This window comes from Bombus vancouverensis, unplaced genomic scaffold (genome assembly GCF_051014615.1).
Source record: "Bombus vancouverensis nearcticus unplaced genomic scaffold, iyBomVanc1_principal scaffold0036, whole genome shotgun sequence".
Lineage (NCBI taxonomy): Eukaryota > Metazoa > Arthropoda > Insecta > Hymenoptera > Apidae > Bombus > Bombus vancouverensis.
Window position 1 is genome coordinate 578,291 of NW_027468927.1, and position 19,225 is coordinate 597,515.

General features: G+C 38.1%; 2 protein-coding genes across 2 annotated transcripts; one reads left to right on the forward strand and one right to left on the reverse strand.

Moving 5' to 3' along the window:
• Positions 1 to 9,261: 9,261 nt before the first annotated feature.
• LOC143304465 (uncharacterized) lies at positions 9,262 to 18,919 on the reverse strand. Its single transcript, XM_076626956.1, has 5 exons — positions 17,695 to 18,919; positions 10,264 to 10,402; positions 9,845 to 9,890; positions 9,681 to 9,769; positions 9,262 to 9,443 (listed from the first exon to the last, which is right to left on the reverse strand). The coding sequence occupies exons 1-5, from the start codon at positions 17,728 to 17,730 to the stop codon at positions 9,403 to 9,405; spliced, it is 351 nt and encodes a 116-aa protein (XP_076483071.1). The 5' UTR covers positions 17,731 to 18,919; the 3' UTR covers positions 9,262 to 9,402.
• LOC143304461 (uncharacterized) lies at positions 11,093 to 15,320 on the forward strand. Its single transcript, XM_076626942.1, has 2 exons — positions 11,093 to 11,365; positions 11,866 to 15,320. The coding sequence occupies exons 1-2, from the start codon at positions 11,280 to 11,282 to the stop codon at positions 13,787 to 13,789; spliced, it is 2,010 nt and encodes a 669-aa protein (XP_076483057.1). The 5' UTR covers positions 11,093 to 11,279; the 3' UTR covers positions 13,790 to 15,320.
• Positions 18,920 to 19,225: the final 306 nt, after the last annotated feature.

Genomic DNA, 19,225 nt, shown 5'->3' on the forward strand with positions numbered 1-19,225 from the left:
CCCGATCCAAAAAAGGTCGAAGCCGTATCAAAATTTCCACGACCAAAGAAGGCGAAAAATATCAAACAATTTCTGGGACTAGCAGGATATTACAGAAGATTTATACCCGATTTCTCCAAGGTCGCGAAACCATTGACACAACTATTAAAGAAAGATACTCCCTTCAAATGGACGGAAAATCAAGAAGATGCATTCAATAATTTAAAAACAGCGTTAATGACGAAACCCATTCTACAATATCCAGACTTTTCTAAACCTTTTAACCTTACCACAGACGCATCAGGATATGCAATAAGCGGTGTACTGAGTCAAGGGCCAATCGGAAAGGATTTGCCGATTGCGTATGCCTCAAGACTATTAAATTCCGCCGAACAAAACTACTCTACTGTCACGGTGGTCGTGAGAACGCAACGAAAGGATGGTTATGCCTCACATACCTTGGTCAGCAAAATGATGGCTAAGCAGTAATAGAAACTGACAAGAGTACCGCTAAACAAAACGAACTAATCGCTACCCTGATTGAACAATTTGAAAGCCTAACTCACGAGTTTAGAAGCTTTAGAAACAGCACCGATCAAAACATTAAAAACATAAAAGAATTTGCGGAAACTAGCGATAGAAATCGCTCTAAAGAAATACGCGATCTTGCAAAAACCATGGAAATAAAATACGACACCGAGACTGACCAGTCGCAAATAAACGCCCATTTAGAAACCGCTGCTGATAACGTAACGGATGACGAAACTGACGGACCGAACACGTCACAAAGACCACGAGCCGCATCTAGCCGCGCCGCGATTAAACCAATAAACAACTACAACGAAGATCGAGGGCTCGAGGCAGATAAGGCCATACGAACTGTCGAGACACTACGAGGTCGAGATGACGTAGGCGTTGAAGATTTCATCTTATCGGTCCGCAAAGCAAGAGCTAGGTGCAAGGCAAGTGACAGAGAGCTATTATTAGATCTCATACTGATCGAAAAGATTACCGACAACGCGAAACGAAACATACGATATCTAAAAATCAACTCGTTCGAAGACTTATATTCATGCTTAAGACAACACGTATTAACACCAACAACTATTAGCAACTGTAGGGACAAATTAAAGAATTTAAAACAAGGGGCAACAGAAAGTGTACAATCTTTTAACTCCAGATTCCGACAACAGCTAAACGAATTAAATTATGCAGTCCAAAACGAAAACCGCACACCAACAGAACGACGCGTAGCTATAGATATTGAAGAACGCGAAGCACTTAAAACATATTTGCTCAACTTACGATACGAGATAGGACAGATGGTGGTATCTAGCGATCCAAAGAACCTGAACCTTGCCCAACAACTAGCAGCTGATAGAGAACAATGGTTACGAGAAGCAAATCGTGTTGCCAACCGCCCAAAGAATCAATCTCACAACATTACATTAGTATCCAAGCGAACTACTACCGATTCACAGCCACAAACTTTTGCTCAGCTACCTAGCCGACCATTAGACGACCGCATGAAACCGAAGTGTCCAAAGTGTTTACGAATTGGACACACAGCCGAAAAATGCTACTCTCGAAATTTTCCATTCGCCAGCCAAGGAAAGATTCCACCTCGAGTAAACCAAACAACGGAGAACCCAGAGGAAGCTTACCTCGAGTTAACTGCACCACCACCGGAAGATTACTATCAATCGTACTGCAACGAAGAGACGGAGGAAGAGCCAGATTCCTCATCGATACCGGAGCAGGAATCAACCTTATAAAAGAAAAAGCCTCACTAAACGTCCAAACTTCTAACCCAAAAACCTTCCTAATGGGAAGTGACAAACATACCACTAACAAAATTTGCAATTTAACCATGCTCAAGAAAAATCATCAATTCTACGTAGTCCCTAACAACTTTCCCCTAATCGAAGATGGAATAATCGGATTCCCATTCCTTACAAAGTATCAATACAGCGTCACTAACAATAAACTAACCTTAGACGAAATTATATTACCATTCCAGGAAACCGATAGCAAGATAAGACCAGGCGAAACTCTAATCTCAGCCCAATACATCGAAGGAAAGCCCACAACAGTATGTTTCATCAACACTGGTAAGCAAATCTGTCACATTACAAACGAAATAGAGAAACCCGATAAACTAAGCCAAATTAATAAATTCGCACAAATAATACGTACCAAACATATTGATCCAGAACTTCGAGAACCCCTTGAGAAAATCCTCATCAATTACTTAGACGTTTTTAATATGGAAACAGACTCATTACCATGTACCAACTTGACAGAACATACAATCACACTCAAGACAGACAAACCTATAAACATCAAATCTTATAGACCGCCCGAATGTCATAAAAAGGAAATCGAGACTCAAATCAACGACATGTTAAACAAACAAATCATAGAACCATCGGACAGTCCATATAACGCACCAATTTGGGTACTTCCAAAAAAATTAGATGCATCAGGCAAACAAAAATGGAGAATCGTTATAGATTTTAGAAAATTAAACGAGCAAACAGACCAAGACGCGTATCCTTTACCAAATTCGGACGAAATACTCGAGCACTTAGGCAAAGCTAAATTTTTCTCGGCCCTAGACCTCTCGTCAGGATTTCACCAGATACCTATGGAGCAAAATTCCAAAAAATATACTGCATTCTCAACCCCACAAGGTCACTTCCACTATAATCGCATGCCCTTCGGCCTTAAAAACGCACCGGCGACGTTTCAACGTATGATGGATACCGCGCTACGGGGGTTAATAGGAAATAACTGTTTCGTATACCTGGATGACATTATAATATTCGGGAGCACCATCCAAGAACATAACCGAAATCTAGCCATTATACTAGACAGACTACAAAATTTAGGATTAAAAATACAACCGGACAAATGCGAATTTTTGAAACCGGAATTAGAATACTTAGGACACGTAGTAACAAAGGAAGGAGTAAAACCTAATCCCAAAAAGATTCAAGCCGTGAAAGACTTTAAAACACCAAAGACCGCGACCCACATAAAGTCATTCTTAGGACTCGTTGGATACTATAGAAAATTTATACGTAATTTTTCTAAAATCGCAAAACCATTGACAGATCTCACAAAAAAGGACACTCCATTCTACTGGACCGATAGACAACAACTTGCATTTGACACACTAAAACAAAAACTCTGCGAAGCCCCTGTACTACAATATCCAGACTTTGACAAAACATTCACATTAACAACAAACGCAAGTAACGAAGGGTTAGGAGCAATACTCTCCCAAGACGGACATCCATGCTGTTATATATCCCGAACTTTGAACCCTCCTGAAAAGAATTATTCCACAACCGAGAAAGAGTTATTAGCAATAGTATGGTCAATCAAAAGACTAAGACAATACCTACTTGGTAGAAAATTTAAAATTCAAAGCGATCATCAAGCCTTGAAATGGTTAAAGAATGTTAAAGACCCCTCATCGAGACTCATGCGATGGCGTTTGAGACTCGAGGAGTACGATTATGAAATCGAATACAAAAAAGGAAAAGAAAATACAGCTGCAGATGCTCTATCCCGATTGTATCCTATCACTAATGAAGAAATCCAACCCAATGTAGAAAACCCGGACTATTATGACGAGTATATAGACTGGAAAATCAATATCACCCCAGCTCCGATAACCCAAAAACCTAACAGACCACACTTTAAACAAATTACAAAGACCGAACTGGGAGACTTTAACGAACAGCATTGGTTGCGTCAATTAACCAAACACTTTATTAAACACCGAACCGGACGCTTACAAATAGGAATAAACGACAATAGCTTCAGCACGTTAGAAAAGGTAAATATTCAACTCATGCTAAGGTTTCTAACAACTAGATTCCCTCAAATTAAATTAATATTTGGACAAGATCCGCCAGTAGACTACGATAACGAACAAAAACAAACGATACTACGCGAAAATCATAACGAATTAGTAGGACACTTAGGTATACACCGCACCGTGAAACGAATACAAGAGCACCATCACTGGACAAACCTAGAACAAGGCGTTACAGAATTCATACAAAACTGCGAAACCTGCCAACGAGAAAAGCTAAATCGTATCAGGGCCAAGGAACAACCTATGATAACTGACACACCGCTTAATCCTAATGACAAAATCGCAATGGACATATTCGGACCTCTCACCAAAACCAAACGGGGCAATCAGTTTATCCTGTCTATCCAAGATCAATTAACCAAATATCTCATCCTCATACCCTTAAAAGACCAAACAGCCAACTCAATCATTAACGAACTTTTGGATCACTATGTGTACATATTTTCCGCACCAAAAAGTATTCTGACGGACATGGGACGAAATTTCGTATGTAAATTGATGGACACATTTGAAAGGGCTTTCAAAATCCGACACATAAAAACCACTTCTTTCCATCCACAATCTAACGGATCCCTTGAACGAACGCATGCCGTAGTAAAGGACCTTATTCGAACTTGTACGACCGACCGACAGAACGACTGGGATGAAAACTTAAAATTAATATGCATGGGATATAATACTTCAGTACACGAGACGACCGGACATACCCCATTCGAACTAACATTTGGACGACAAGCTAACATGCCATCCTCAATATCAACCACTCCTAGCCTAACCAGAGAACAATTGTTTAACCTCTGGAAAAATCGACACAACGCCTATATAGCTAAAGCAAGACGAGTTACCGAATCTAACAAAAAGCGATACCAGAGGGATCAAATGCGAAAAATTATTAAAACACAGACGATATTCCGAGTAAAAGATAAAGTATGGGTACATAACGATCACAAAACTAACAAGCTAGACCACGAATGGCTAGGACCTGCAGAAATCCTCTCATCCAATCCACCCACCTATCTTATCGAATATTCCAACGGTCACACGCAAAGAATCCACGGTAACAGGCTAAAACCCTATCTTTCAGGAAGAAGACCATAATATGGATCATCATAACACTCGAGTACATTAGAAGCGATCTAGAAGTAAAACCATTGAATTACGCCAACATATTCCTGGAACACATTGACAATTGCTATCTGTACAACGAACAAATAGATATCACCCTTATAGTAGGCCTTAACGATCCAATTGACCAAGTTAATAGATTACAACGCGTAATAGATTTAATAGACCGTCAATGTAAACCACCTTGCGCTTACATACCAGAAATAAGCAGCCTAAAATTTAAGTACAGAAATCTTCAAAACCTGACTCGGCAACTCAAATTATTATTGCGTTATAAAAGCAAACGCGGATTGCTCAATGTCATAGGCTCAGTATCCAAAACTTTATTCGGAACTCTCGACGAAAACGATTTAGAACTCATTAACAAGAACATCGATACATTATTTGATTCCAACAATAAAATAAAAACAATTCTTAGTAACCAAACCGCACTCATCAAACGCGTGCTAGACAATACCAAAACAAATCAACTTGAAAACTTAGCCAACGATATACACAAGATTGAAAACCACAATGAAAAAAACGAAATATTAGTCTCCCTATTAATTCAAACCGAATCTACCATATCAGAACTCCATATAAACATCGACGAAATTTTTAACACTGTTATGTTAGGGAAACAAGGAATCATAAACCCACAAGTTATAGAACCCGAACAATTCTTAAAAACACTTGACCAAATAACGAGACAAAACTTTATGACTAACCATATCGAACCTTCAGTTCAAAACTTTCAACTAATTCTAGATCTAAGCAAACTAAAGGTATGGATAAGAGATAACAAACTTATATATACAATAACTGTGCCGCTTTTGGAAAACAATGAATGGAAAATAACTAAAATTTACCCGATACCTTCCAAACAAAACTCTGTATTCATTGCGCCTGTAATAGAAACTGATTTGATACTAACCGACTCAGAACAATACACCTTTGTCGATAGTCACTACTTAAACAAATATTGTAAACGAACGGCAATCATCCACATTTGTAAAAGAACTCAACCGAGTCACAATAGAATCAATTCACCTGAATGCAGATCAGAATTAATTACTAATCGACAGACGGTCAAAACTTGCCCGACTGCTGTCTTCAAGCTGGAAGAATTGACGTTCGTACCTTTGCAGACGGAAAACCATTATATTATTATTCCTGCGAAAAATGTACAAATCGACGTGTTATGTAAGACACATAAAATCCTAGAAATTAGACAACCAAGCTTAATTAGCAGTAAAACCGGGTGCATAATCACATACGATCATAATATTATGAAAATAGGAGGATCACATAAAAATATCTCTTACGAAACCAAATTTAAGAATAGCATATACAGCTTCGAAGAAACAGATGTTCCAATATTAGAGAAAATATTAGAAACAGCTCCAAAAGTAACTCACAATTTTAACCAATATAAAGCTAACCTCGACACATTACAAACACAAATCAGTACCCTGCAATTTGAGCGACGCATAAATTCATTGAAGAAATATGGCATATCCACACTACAAATATTAGGAATCATAGCCCTAGGACTAGGAACAATATATGTAATGTACAAATGTAAACTTTTCGAATGTCTACGCCGATCATTTCCTAAAAATGTACGTATCAAAATACTCTGCCCTACCGCTCGCGTAAACAGGATCGATCAAACATCAACAGTACCAAGGACGGTCACCTTCCAAAATATCACCGAAGACGAAGATGAGGGGATCATTCAACTTAGAAGCCCCACCAGAGCCTTACGCTTTAGCGGAGCAAAGCGAAGCTAAGGAGGGGGGAATGTCACGGTGGTCGTGAGAACGCAACGAAAGGATGGTTATGCCTCACATACCTTGGTCAGCAAAATGATGGCTAAGCAGTAATAGAAACCCTATGTGACCGGCATCCAGCGATAGCCCCTCCACAGGAGCCGGGTCCTTGATATAAAAAAGTACCTCTCGAGTCGTTGTAAGAACATTCTTTTCTGTGCTGTTTGACCATTCTGTATCGTTACTCTGTCAGTGTTCAATAAATTTTCTAATAACAATCAAAATTTAAGTACGAATTTCTCACCTTGCGTGCGGAACGTGAAATTACCCCGAATCGACGTGACACTACCATAGAAAAGGAGTGTCTGGCAATTGTTTACAGCGCAATGCACTTCCGACCGTATCTTTACGGAAGAAAGTTTACTATCGTAACCGATCATAAACCTTTAGTGTGGATGCATTCTATCAAAGATCCTACTTCTAGAATTTGGAAATGGAAATTAAAATTATCGGACTTTGAATTTGATATTGTATACAAAGAAGGCAGAGCGAACGCAAACGCAGACGCATTATCTAGGAACCCTCCAGAAGTTTGTTTACCAATCAGAAAGAGAGAGGAAGTCTCACCGATTCGCTATCCTGTCCCAAAAAGATTCGAAATAGACACGTCAACGGAAGACTCTCCCGTATTCGAAGCCAAACCACGCGTCTTGCCTCAACCCAGTGATTCCAAAAACCAAGGAAAGGGTTTTACCCGAAAACATTTTACAATAGAAGAAACCTCCATAAAATATTTAGACCAAGCACTAACAGAAATCAATGTAAGTACAGACAGAGAAATAACCAATCGAGAAAAGGAAGACACGGACACGACAAGCGAAAAAGAAACCTCCACTGTAGTTCCAGAACTAATTCAACAACAAGAAAAGGACACGAGACCTACGATAATTGCGGAACTAAAAATTTCGGAAACCCGAGACTCAATTGCAAGAGTAAGTGACCATAAAGTAGTATTTATAGATATACACGGCAAACCGATAGATAAAGGAGCCTTAGAAATGAAGGAAACGGGAAAATTGCCTCGTTATGAAGATTTAATGTTAGAAAAAGCAAGATTGAATTACGATTCCGGAAAATACATTGTATCCCTACCGATAAAGGAAAATAGAAATATTCCAATAACACCAGACAATTTATTAAACTCGCTAAGATCTCTATTAGACGTAGTAAATGAAAAACAGTTAACTTCGTTTAGCATTAGCAAAGGAAACTTGGAGGAAATACCCTGGCGATATACAATCAGAAAATTAAAGGAAATATTTATGGAAAAAACCTTGTCCATCACCATTTGCACTGGAGAAGTAATTACTCCACCTGTGGAAGCGCGGAACAACATAATACGAGAAAAACATGAATCAAGCGTAGCAGGACACAAAGGAATTACCAAAACTTATCAAAGAATACGACAACACTACTATTGGGAAAATATGAAAAAGGAAATTCAAGATTACGTAAGAACATGTAAGGAATGTCAATTAAAGAAACTCACAAGAATAAAAGCAAAACAACCAATGGTACTTACAGACACACCAGGTAAAGCATTCGATAAAATTAGTATGGATATTGTAGGACCATTACCAAAAACTCAAAAGGGAAATGAATATATATTAACCATCCAAGATTTATTAACAAAATACTCAATTGGGATTCCACTAGGAGGAATCTCGTCAGCCGAGATAGCGGACGCTTTTGTAAAGCGATTTATTTGTCGTTTCGGATCACCGAGAGCTATTCTCACTGATCAAGGAACGAACTTTACATCCTCACAAATGAAGAAAGTAGCAAAGAGATTCCGCATCAAACAATACACCACGACGGCATATCATCCACAAAGTAACGGTTCAATCGAAAGATCTCACCACGTACTGATTGAATATCTCAAATTATACATTGAAAATTCCAGAAATTGGGACGAATGGGTAGAATTAGCTATGTTTTCTTATAATACCTCTGTACACGAAGGAACGAAATTCTCCCCGCACGAATTAGTTTTTGGACATTTAGCCAGAGAACCTACTGGTGAAGTAATAATCGAAGAGAACATGAAACCAACATACGCAGAATATCTCGAAGACCTGTTCGATAAAATTAACACCGTACAACGAATGGCAAGAGAAAATTTAATAAAATCCAAACTAAGATCAAAAGAATATTACGACCGACGAATCAACCCCCAGGATTTTAAAGTAGGAGATTCGATATATTTACTAAAAGAACCCAGTAAAGGAAAATTCTCCGATCAATATACTGGACCATATAAAGTGCTAGAAATCCTGCAGAACCAAAACGTCAAGATTGAAGTAAAAGGGATTCCGCGAGCAGTGCACTTAAACAAGCTAAAACTAGCGCATAATCGAAATAAACAATGAATAAAGTGATTTCAGTGGGTAACGTAGTGCAGTAGTGTATGTTGTAGTGCTGTTTGTCGAATAATACAGATATCGAACACCTAAAAGGAAAAAGGGAAATTATTATATGTGTTTCAATTATTGCTTAAATATAAAACGTGTTAACTCAATGAACAATTAACTAGTGAAAGTGAAAGTTACCTTGTGAACAAGTGATCAACATACAAGAAAGTGTACGTGCAAGTATAGGTTATGGATCGTTGTTCGTGGAACATAATGTACGACAGCTACCTAAAATAAGTGAATAAATTAGTCTCAATTGTCTCAGTGCAAAATACGAGGTTACTAAGTGTTATAACTATATTGTGGATAAATCAAAAGGAAGTGTGACACTGTTCGTCGAATAATACAGATAGCGAAAACCTAAAAAAGAAAAAAAAAAGGAAAATTATCATGTGTACTCCAATTATTGTTTGAATATACAACGTGTTGATTCAATAAAATTAAAAGAGTGAAAGTGAAAGTTACCTTGTGAACAAGTAATCATCATACGAGAAGGTTCACGTGCAAAATAGGTTATGGATCTCTGTTTGCGAAACACCATGTACAACAGCCAGCTGAAAAATAAATGAACCAATTAACTTCAATTGCCTTAATGCAAAATACAACAGTACTAAATGTTATAACAATACTGTGGAAGCATTGCACTGTTCATCGAACAACACAGATGGCGGAAATCTGAAAAGAAAAGAAGTTTATTACAAGTGCTCCAATTACTGTTTGAATGTGAAACGAGCTAGTTCAACGAATAACTAAAACGGTGAAAGTGCAACTTACCTCATGAACAATTAATCACCATACAAGGAAGCGTACATGCATGAATTTCGCAGACTAACAAGAAGAAATAAAATAGTTGATAAAGTATAGAAAGCGGTTAGAAAATAATCAAGATAGATTAATTGAGAGTTAGTAATAAATGTAACCGGAGTAAAGGGATATTTGGTTATGTATTAATCTACGTAGTATTGTGATGTTAATTTGTAATGCACAATAGTGGTCGCACATACAATGCATTATATGTATATATTAAATTAAATAAATTAAACACCACCTTTATGACCACAGATATAAGACGATTGAAGGCAGCCGTAGTAGAAGGCAGCCGTAGTAAGTATCCAAGGCATATCAAAGAATCGGATGATGTTGCGGGAACGATCCAGGTAAGTGATGCAGCAACGAAAGAGTAGAATCTGAAGAATTACAGACAGTGTTAATCTAACAAGTAGATTTTAATCACTAATAAAGAAACCAATTCATATCATACACAAAATAATAGCAAATAGCAAGTACATGCAATAATAAATTAATAGGGAAAATAAGAAAGGTTAATAAACACAGGAATAGGTTAGAAATTAATCAAGATAGACTAACTAAATATTAACAACATGACTGAACTCGGTGCAAAAGAATAAAGTTACGCTACACAAAATATCTGGTAACACAATACACAAAAAACATTAACTAAATTAAACAAGACTTATATAAATGCAAGTCACGTATAATCAAAACAATGACTATCGAAATTCGATAACAATACAATCCATGCTATCACATTAAGGTAGCACACGGTATTGACACACACAATATCATGAAACACAAAACAATATTACAGAAACATTACTAAGTAAAATTATAGTGATTAACAATTAATTAACTATTTCAACGACACGCTACTGTTGACATTAAACCAACGCCATACCAAAGATACACGCGAGCGGCCATGTTGAAAAATTCGTCGCGCTCACATCCAAATAATAGCCAATAGAATGTAATACAGCATCATAATAGTAATGTTAGGTACTAATAAAAAAAAAACAACAACAACAAAAAAAAGGGGAGAGAGTTGAGGAAAATACATATAATAAATAACAACTAACATAATCATAACATATTATATATATTATATTATATACAGAGATACAGTATTCATACAAGGAACAGGTCCGAATGAAACATATATATATATAAAAAAAAAAAGAAAAAAAAATATATAATATATATATTAACTATTTTTGTATGTGTGTATAGAACTGATGGCGAATTCATCAACCATTCTCTGAACGACGGATGGAAGAACATGTAGATGTTGTCCAGACGTTTCACGAGGAATCCAGAGAGCATTTTGAATCTCTGCAGAAAATCCTTCCATGCATGTTCGTTTCCAAAAATCTGACAGACATCGAAAGAATTTTTTTTTTTAGTCCAAGGAATAGCAATCCGTACCGTAGAACTGTAAAGCACCTGTACGCCACTCACGAAACCAAATACTTTTGCTATCCACCTGTAAACAAATGACATTTATAACTATGCATATAACTTTCACCTAATGTTTAACAATATATACATACACGCATGTTGTAAAGTAGGCGATATCTATTGATAATCTAAGTGACTCGTAAAATAAGTCGTCATATTTACCATTGCACGCACATATATATATATATATATATATATATATATATATATATATATATATATATATATATTCAAAGACAAGCTATAATTGTAATAAAAAAAAAATAATAATAATAAAAAAAAAAAACACAAAAAAAACATATAAACTTTTTTTTTATATATTAATAATAATAATAAAAAGTTATTCTTATTTCTAATAAACCCGAGAGTAAGAAACGATTTAATAAATTGTTGATAGGAAGATGAACTGCCTAGTCATCGTACTCACCCTCATCAAAATAACACACGGCCTGGTAGGATATGACTGCAATGGCAACCACCTCAATGTTACCACTATCTCTCTAAACTCCATCGGGGACTGCAGCATACAGCCTACATTGACTGAAACCCAAGATATTTATATACAATTACTTCAACTCTCAGAATTTGAATTTACCAACGTAAGGCAATGCAAGGTGCAAATAACTCGAATTGTATATTACTGTGGCATGCACTCTCACACGTCGGCAGTGCATAACGGATTCGCCGAATACCTCCATGAAACAACCGCCCAACAATGCGCAAGGATGCACCAAGACGGCACGTTTTCACTCGGACCACAAAACCTTATAGTTGGCCTAAAGGATAATGCAACAGAAACAAGGTCGCTTGTCCTAGCCGGCAAGCTAACAGACGACAGCAGCTGCCAGGGAACACAGTATGTAGACCCATACGGGAGCTGGGAAAAGGTCGTCGTACAAGCAACAGTGAGGATAAGTTTAAAATCAGCAGTCGTGCCAGTACGGATCGAGGCGAACAAAATTCTACTGAAATCAGGAACGGTATGTACCTTTAGCGAAGGAAACTGTCTAGACGCTGAAGACGGATACACTTATTGGCAACCACAACCACCCTCACCATGCAAATTTGATCAGTACGATGTGCTATATGAAGGAATTGCTACAAAGATCCAAGAAATAAAAACCAACAGAGAATCAGCACAACCAGTTTACGCACTAACAACGCAGGAAGTAACATTTGCACTGACTAAAACCGGAGAACAGCCACTGTGTGGATATACCCTACTATCCACCGAACATCCCAAATTGTTCCTGTTAGAAACAACAAGAGGAAATACGTTCATCTCCAAAAGAAAAACAGCAGTCGAAAACTTGGACATATTCGCATACGTCAACTCAAAATTCATTTACGTAGAGAAACATATTAAACGACAAATGACAACATTGTACCATGATATATTGACACAAAGATGTACCACGCAGAAGAAACTAATAGAGAATGCTTTAAGCTTAGCAATCTTACTGCCCGATGAATTTGCATATACCATAACCAAAACCCCAGGACACATGGCCCTGATCGCAGGAGAAGCAGTCCACATAGTCAAATGCATTCCGGTACAAGTAAAGGTACGACATACAACAGAATGTTACTCGGAGCTACCCGTTTGGCAAGGGAATCGCACCGCATTTTTAACGCCAAAAACACACATTCTAACGCAACACGGAAACCACAGAGAATGTAGCGCGGTATTACCTACACTATACAATATCGACGGACTCTGGCACAAATTCGTACCAAAACCCATGGAAACAATTGCACCACAGGAACTCCGCCCGGATGTACGTCAAACGTGGCAATATTCAGCACCATCGTCGTTGGCCACGAGCGGAATATACACCCAAAAGGACCTTGATGCACTTCGGGACCACGTCATGTTCCCGGCAGAAAAATCTGCAGTTTTGAACACATTGGCCAGAGGAGCAACAGGAAAAACAATCGTCCCTGGAACAGTAAACATTCTGGGAATGATGGCCGAAAACACATTAACGACAATAGCAAAAAATACCATACCAAGCTTATGGATTGGTTTTATGGAATTTGGAACCGTCAGTGCAGCAATATTTGGAATACTTGTAATATTTAAACTAATCAAGACGATAATAGATATAGCCATACATGGATACCAGTTACGTGAAACTTACGGATGTGGAATCGCCCTATTAGGAGCAATATGCGGCTCAGTTACCCACCTGCTACTATACCTCAAAAGAAAACGAAATATCGATGATCAAACAGCACAACCTCAAGGGAGGCCGGCATTCGTGCGATTGCCTTGGAGAGTGACACCTCGAGCATTTTCGTCAATCGTATTTTGCGCCTAAGATTATTTTTACGCTTAGTAAAGAGTTATCTCGTTGGCCGTGGATTCGTTTGAACCCAACAAACACATTGTTAATAGTGTACATTAAATTCATTATTCGTAAATCATATTATTCATTAATCTTACTATTCGTTAAGCTTATTATTCATTAGACTTATTATCCGTTAAACTTAATTATTCGTATAATTTATTATTTATTAACTTCATTGTTCATCAAATTTATTATTCATTAGACTTAATTATTTGTTAAGCTTTGTGATAGTCTTGTATATACGCGTACATATTGTCACGTCCCGCGCTCCGCACGCGCCGTAACGAGAACAAGAAAACTATCCCATGCAAAACGCGCGAATAAAGATCTGAATGCACAAACGAACACACGGCGCTACGAAACTAAAGGAAGGATTAACAAGGCGAGGGCAACTAATAAATCCAATCAGTATAAAAAGAAATAATAAATGAAACCAGCCAACGGATTGAACGAGTTACGAACCAAACAAATAAACCGGGAAATAAGAATAACTACAAAAGGGGAAATAATTGAAACACCAGATATACATGTATATATAAATATATTTTAATCAATCAACTTGGAGAGTTACATATAAATATAAACATATATGCTAGACATGTAATGAACTAGTAAATACTAGAGTTAATGCTTATAATACTATGCAACAAATACAATATTATCAATTTGTTACGACCGTTCGCGGAGAGACGCGGTCGCGAGGAAAACGCGTCAGCGAGAGGCGTAAATTCTCGCTACGATTCGGTGAATCGACGCCGCGAAGTAGTCGTTTCCCTGTTTCGATTAAGATAACAGAGGTGGTTAAATGAATATGACACAGTAGTAAGTTATATTTCACCGTTTATTCCAACAACTTATAACGAAGACAGTTACGCTGATGCGTATGTACGAGATGAGCGAGTGACTGATCTGCGGGTGTGTATACCCGGTGGAAGGATGTTGACCGTTCGAAGGATGTAAAATCAGTACTGTACTGGGAGACGATGATGTGTCGGAGGAAAGCTAAGGATGGGTGTGTCTAGCGCACGGGACCATCGGATTTGTTGGTGCCGATGTTATTTAGGAGAGTGAGGGAATAGGCTTCGTTTCTAATTGGTTAAACGAAGGATCTTAACCGCCCTCGAGAGAAAGTGGTTAGTGGGAGGACAGTTGCAGCGTACGTGCGAAAAACCAACTTTCCTTAGTTAAGCCGTGGTAGACAATAGTCTTTGGAAATTCTTCCGAACCAGATGTTTGTTTTGTTTGAAGGACCTTTCCTAGGAAATCTATGAGATTTATGGAAGGTCCTTGAAACTATGGAGGATACGCTGCGAGTATCCGAAGACATCTGGTTGCCACATTGCCCGCGGTGTGTGGCCTCGGCTAGGTAGAGTGTTACGCGACGTAACACAATTTATGAAATATAAGTATATACGAAGTTAAGACTTAATAATCAAACGAATACATAAAACATACAATATTGTATTATTAAAGAAATAAAAGTTACATTGTCAGAAACATATATATATGTGTGCGCATTCTATTAAACAGATACATACTTGAAACTAGCCTACATTCCGGTAAAGAATTATAAAATAAGAACTACATTACGAAACATGCATGTCTGTATATATACATATATAAATTATATTAATGTATGCTCTTTCTACATTATTGATTCAAATCAACAATCTAAGATACATACTTAAAACTAGCCTATGTTCCGGTAAAGAGTTATAAAATAAGAACTACGCTACGAAACATGCATGTCTCTATACAAACATATAAAAATCTATATTCTAAACTACTACTAATCTATGTGCATTCTACAATCTAAGATACATATTTAAAACTAGCCTACATGCCGGTAAAACATTATAAAATAAGAATTTGATTATGAAACATGCATGTCTCTATATAAACATATAAATAATCTATTTTTCTAAACTACTACTAATCTATGTGCATTCTACAATCTAAGATACATACTTAAAACTAGCCTACATACCGGTAAAACATTATAAAATAAGAATTTGATTATGAAACATGCATGTCTCTATATAAACATATAAATAATCTATTTTTCTAAACTAAAACTACTATTAATAATCTACAAAAGAAATAGAACACACAACGCAACACTTGGGACTAAGCGACAACCTGTCGATAGCTCAAACGCTCAAAATAATTAACACCGCAACGATTCGAGGAATTGCATACAGAAATTCTATCATCAAACACAATTATGTAAATACACATTAAACGCACAATAATCTAGAAACAAAACCTTCAATACTATGTTGTCACAATACAAGATATATATGTATATATGAAATCAAATGATTGACACATAACCTCAAATACACAACACTATATCACTAAAGAATCTGAATGAAAATCACTTTGCCAGAAATATATACATATATACGTGTGCGTGTGCGTGTTCTATCTTATTAAAAGAAATTAATATAAAACAAATAATTAACATTTCATTTCGTATGATCACTATACGGGCAAGAGAAATAGGCATATAAATACGTATATACATATATATATATGTACGTGTGAGTGCATATGTTTATATTATCGAATGCTCTATAAAATAAACTACTCGAAACAATAAATAACGCGATCAAAGAATTACAAAACATTAGCTATACTGAAGTAACACACAACATAAACATATATATATACGTATATTCACACGAGATATACTACTGTCACTTTAAAATAATGTTAATAAATAAATGTTCTGATTGCGGTAGAATAAGGAAAAACGAGCGACAGACGAAAATTTACTTCGATATCAAACAAAACTAAAGACCCGCCACTAAAACTTTACTGATGACATTTATGAGCAGCCATGTTGGATTTATACGCGTCATGGCGACAGGAATATTAGGGATTAATGGAAGTCAGGCGCGAGAAACAAATCATGAAAACACATTGTTAACACTTTTCTTTAATAAATTTTGTGCGCAACTACAAATGTATAAAAAATATATATATATATGTCGGAGATGAAAGGAAAGCCGAAGCCTTTCCTTGGAAATTTTGGGAACATCCTCTAGTACCTTAGCCAAGATTTTATTATAGTTGTAATTGCTTAAGATTTGTAATAAGCGAGATTGGGTTCGAGGTGACAATCGGTCGCTGAACGTAGCCACGGTCACGGGATGGATGTTTTATCTAACGGAGGTCTGGAGTGGTTGTATGTGTTTTCCGAGAAATGTGGTTGTGGCGGCATGCGGCCTCGAGAGCGGGCCTAGCCACGTGTGATGTTGCCTCGGCAATGGGACATACATTGTATTAGTAATCAAAACTCCAGGCAGAAACTGCCTAGCAACGGCGTTTGGAACCTTCTCCATGCTTCCAAACGGGTATAGAAAACAAAATGCAATCGTACAGGGAGAAAAATCTCCACGAGGCTGGCATTCTTGCGATTGCCTTGGGGAGTGATACATCGAGCATTTTCGACGATCGCATTTGCGTCTAAGTTAGTTTCGCTTAGTAAGGAGTTATCCCGGTGACCGTGGATTCGTTTGAACTCAAACATTGCTAATAGTATTATTTAATTTAATTATTCGTAGATCGTATTATTCATTAGGCTTAGTGTTTGTTAGACTTATTACTAGTTGTACCTATTATTTGTTAAGCTTAGTGATAGACCTGTATATACGTGTAAATAAAATCTCGGCTTTGTGAAACGATGGCTAGTCCACATGAAGAGTCGTCGCGCGCCCAAAATTCGAATCGTGATCCGACATCAGAAGTGGGATTAGAACCGTTTAAAGTGCTACAAGAGCAAATGGTCCTTATGCGCGAGTTAATTCAGACGCTAGCGCACAAACCGGGGGAGCAAAGACCGAGTACGGAATCTAAGGATGCAACGTTACCACGTTTTGACCCCGAAGGCGCGGGCGCCGATCCATCCGCGTGGTGCTCTCATGCTGATCTGATTTTGAAAGACCACCCGATGCAAGATAGTGCGTTACTTTCCGCTCTAAATCGCGCCCTAAGGGGTTCTGCTGCGCATTGGCTTTCACAAATGGTGCGCGGTGGAAAGCTTACCTGGCCAACGTTTAAGGAACAATTTCTTTCGCGTTTTGGTGGCAGAGAGACAGCCGCTTCGGCGTTAATAAGGATATCCAGAGAACGACCGTCGGAGACTGAATGCCCGGGAGCGTACGGTAGTCGCCTCCGCTCCATGCTGCAGATGAAGTTGCAAGATCTAACGATGCCCGAAGTGATCAATGCCCTCGCCCTTTATATACTGAGTTCACAAGATCGACGCTTTCGGCGACTAACGCTCGCGAATAATATCAGGACTGAGGATGAATTTCATGATGAAATGAGGATTCTCCCTTACAACGATCAGCCGACATTTTCGCCAAGAAATTCACTAACGGAACCTGAAGCTAAACGAAGCAGGCTATCAGTTCCTCGGATTAAGTGCTACCGCTGTGGTGCTCACGGACATAGGAGAACGGAGTGTCGCCTGCAAACACAAACGGGGAAGGAGCAGGATATACGAAACCCGAAGGAAAAACGACCAGCCGCATCGTCGAAGGTGACCTGCTTCAAATGCCACGAGGAGGGACATATCGCGCCTAATTGCCCATCATCGCGGAAAAGAAACTACGATTCCATTGACGAACGCCGGATCGACTCCTGTGTAGTGGAAGCTCCGGCTGGTAGATTAAGCCATCTGGGTGAGTCGTATCCATTTTACTTTGATTCTGGGGCCGAGTGTTCGTTAATCAAAGAGTCCCTAGCCTCGAAATTTTCGGGTAAAAGAATAACCGATGTGGTAGTGATGCGGGGGATCGGGAATACTTGTATTAAGAGTACACTTCAGATTTTGTCCACTGTTTGTATTAACGGTCTTACATTGGAGATAGTTTTTCATGTCCTTGCTGACGATTACCTAAAATACGACGTCATGATTGGTCGCGAGATTTTGAGCCAGGGATTCGACGTAAATATCACGCAAAATAGCCTCGTTATTTGTAAAACAAAGGTCGTTAACGCTTGTGGTAAAGTCGCGGAAGATGCGGTCAACATTAACGAGGTTGACACTGATGCGATCGGTAACTATAAAGATCGATTAATCTCTGTTCTCGAAAAATTTAAAGAATCATTCATTACGGGTTTCCCCCGTACTCGCGTCAGTACGGGCCAGTTGGAAATACGGCTAATTGATCCCAACGTCACCGTGCAGAGAAGCCCTTACAGGCTTAGCGAGGAAGAGCGAAGAATAGTACGCGAGAGAATAGACGAATTAATTAAAGCACAAATTGTAAAACCTAGTAATTCGCCGTTCGCGAGCCCTATGATACTCGTGAAGAAGAAGGACGGCTCAGACAGATTGTGTGTAGACTTTCGAGCGCTGAATAAAAATACGGTCGCGGATCGGTATCCCTTACC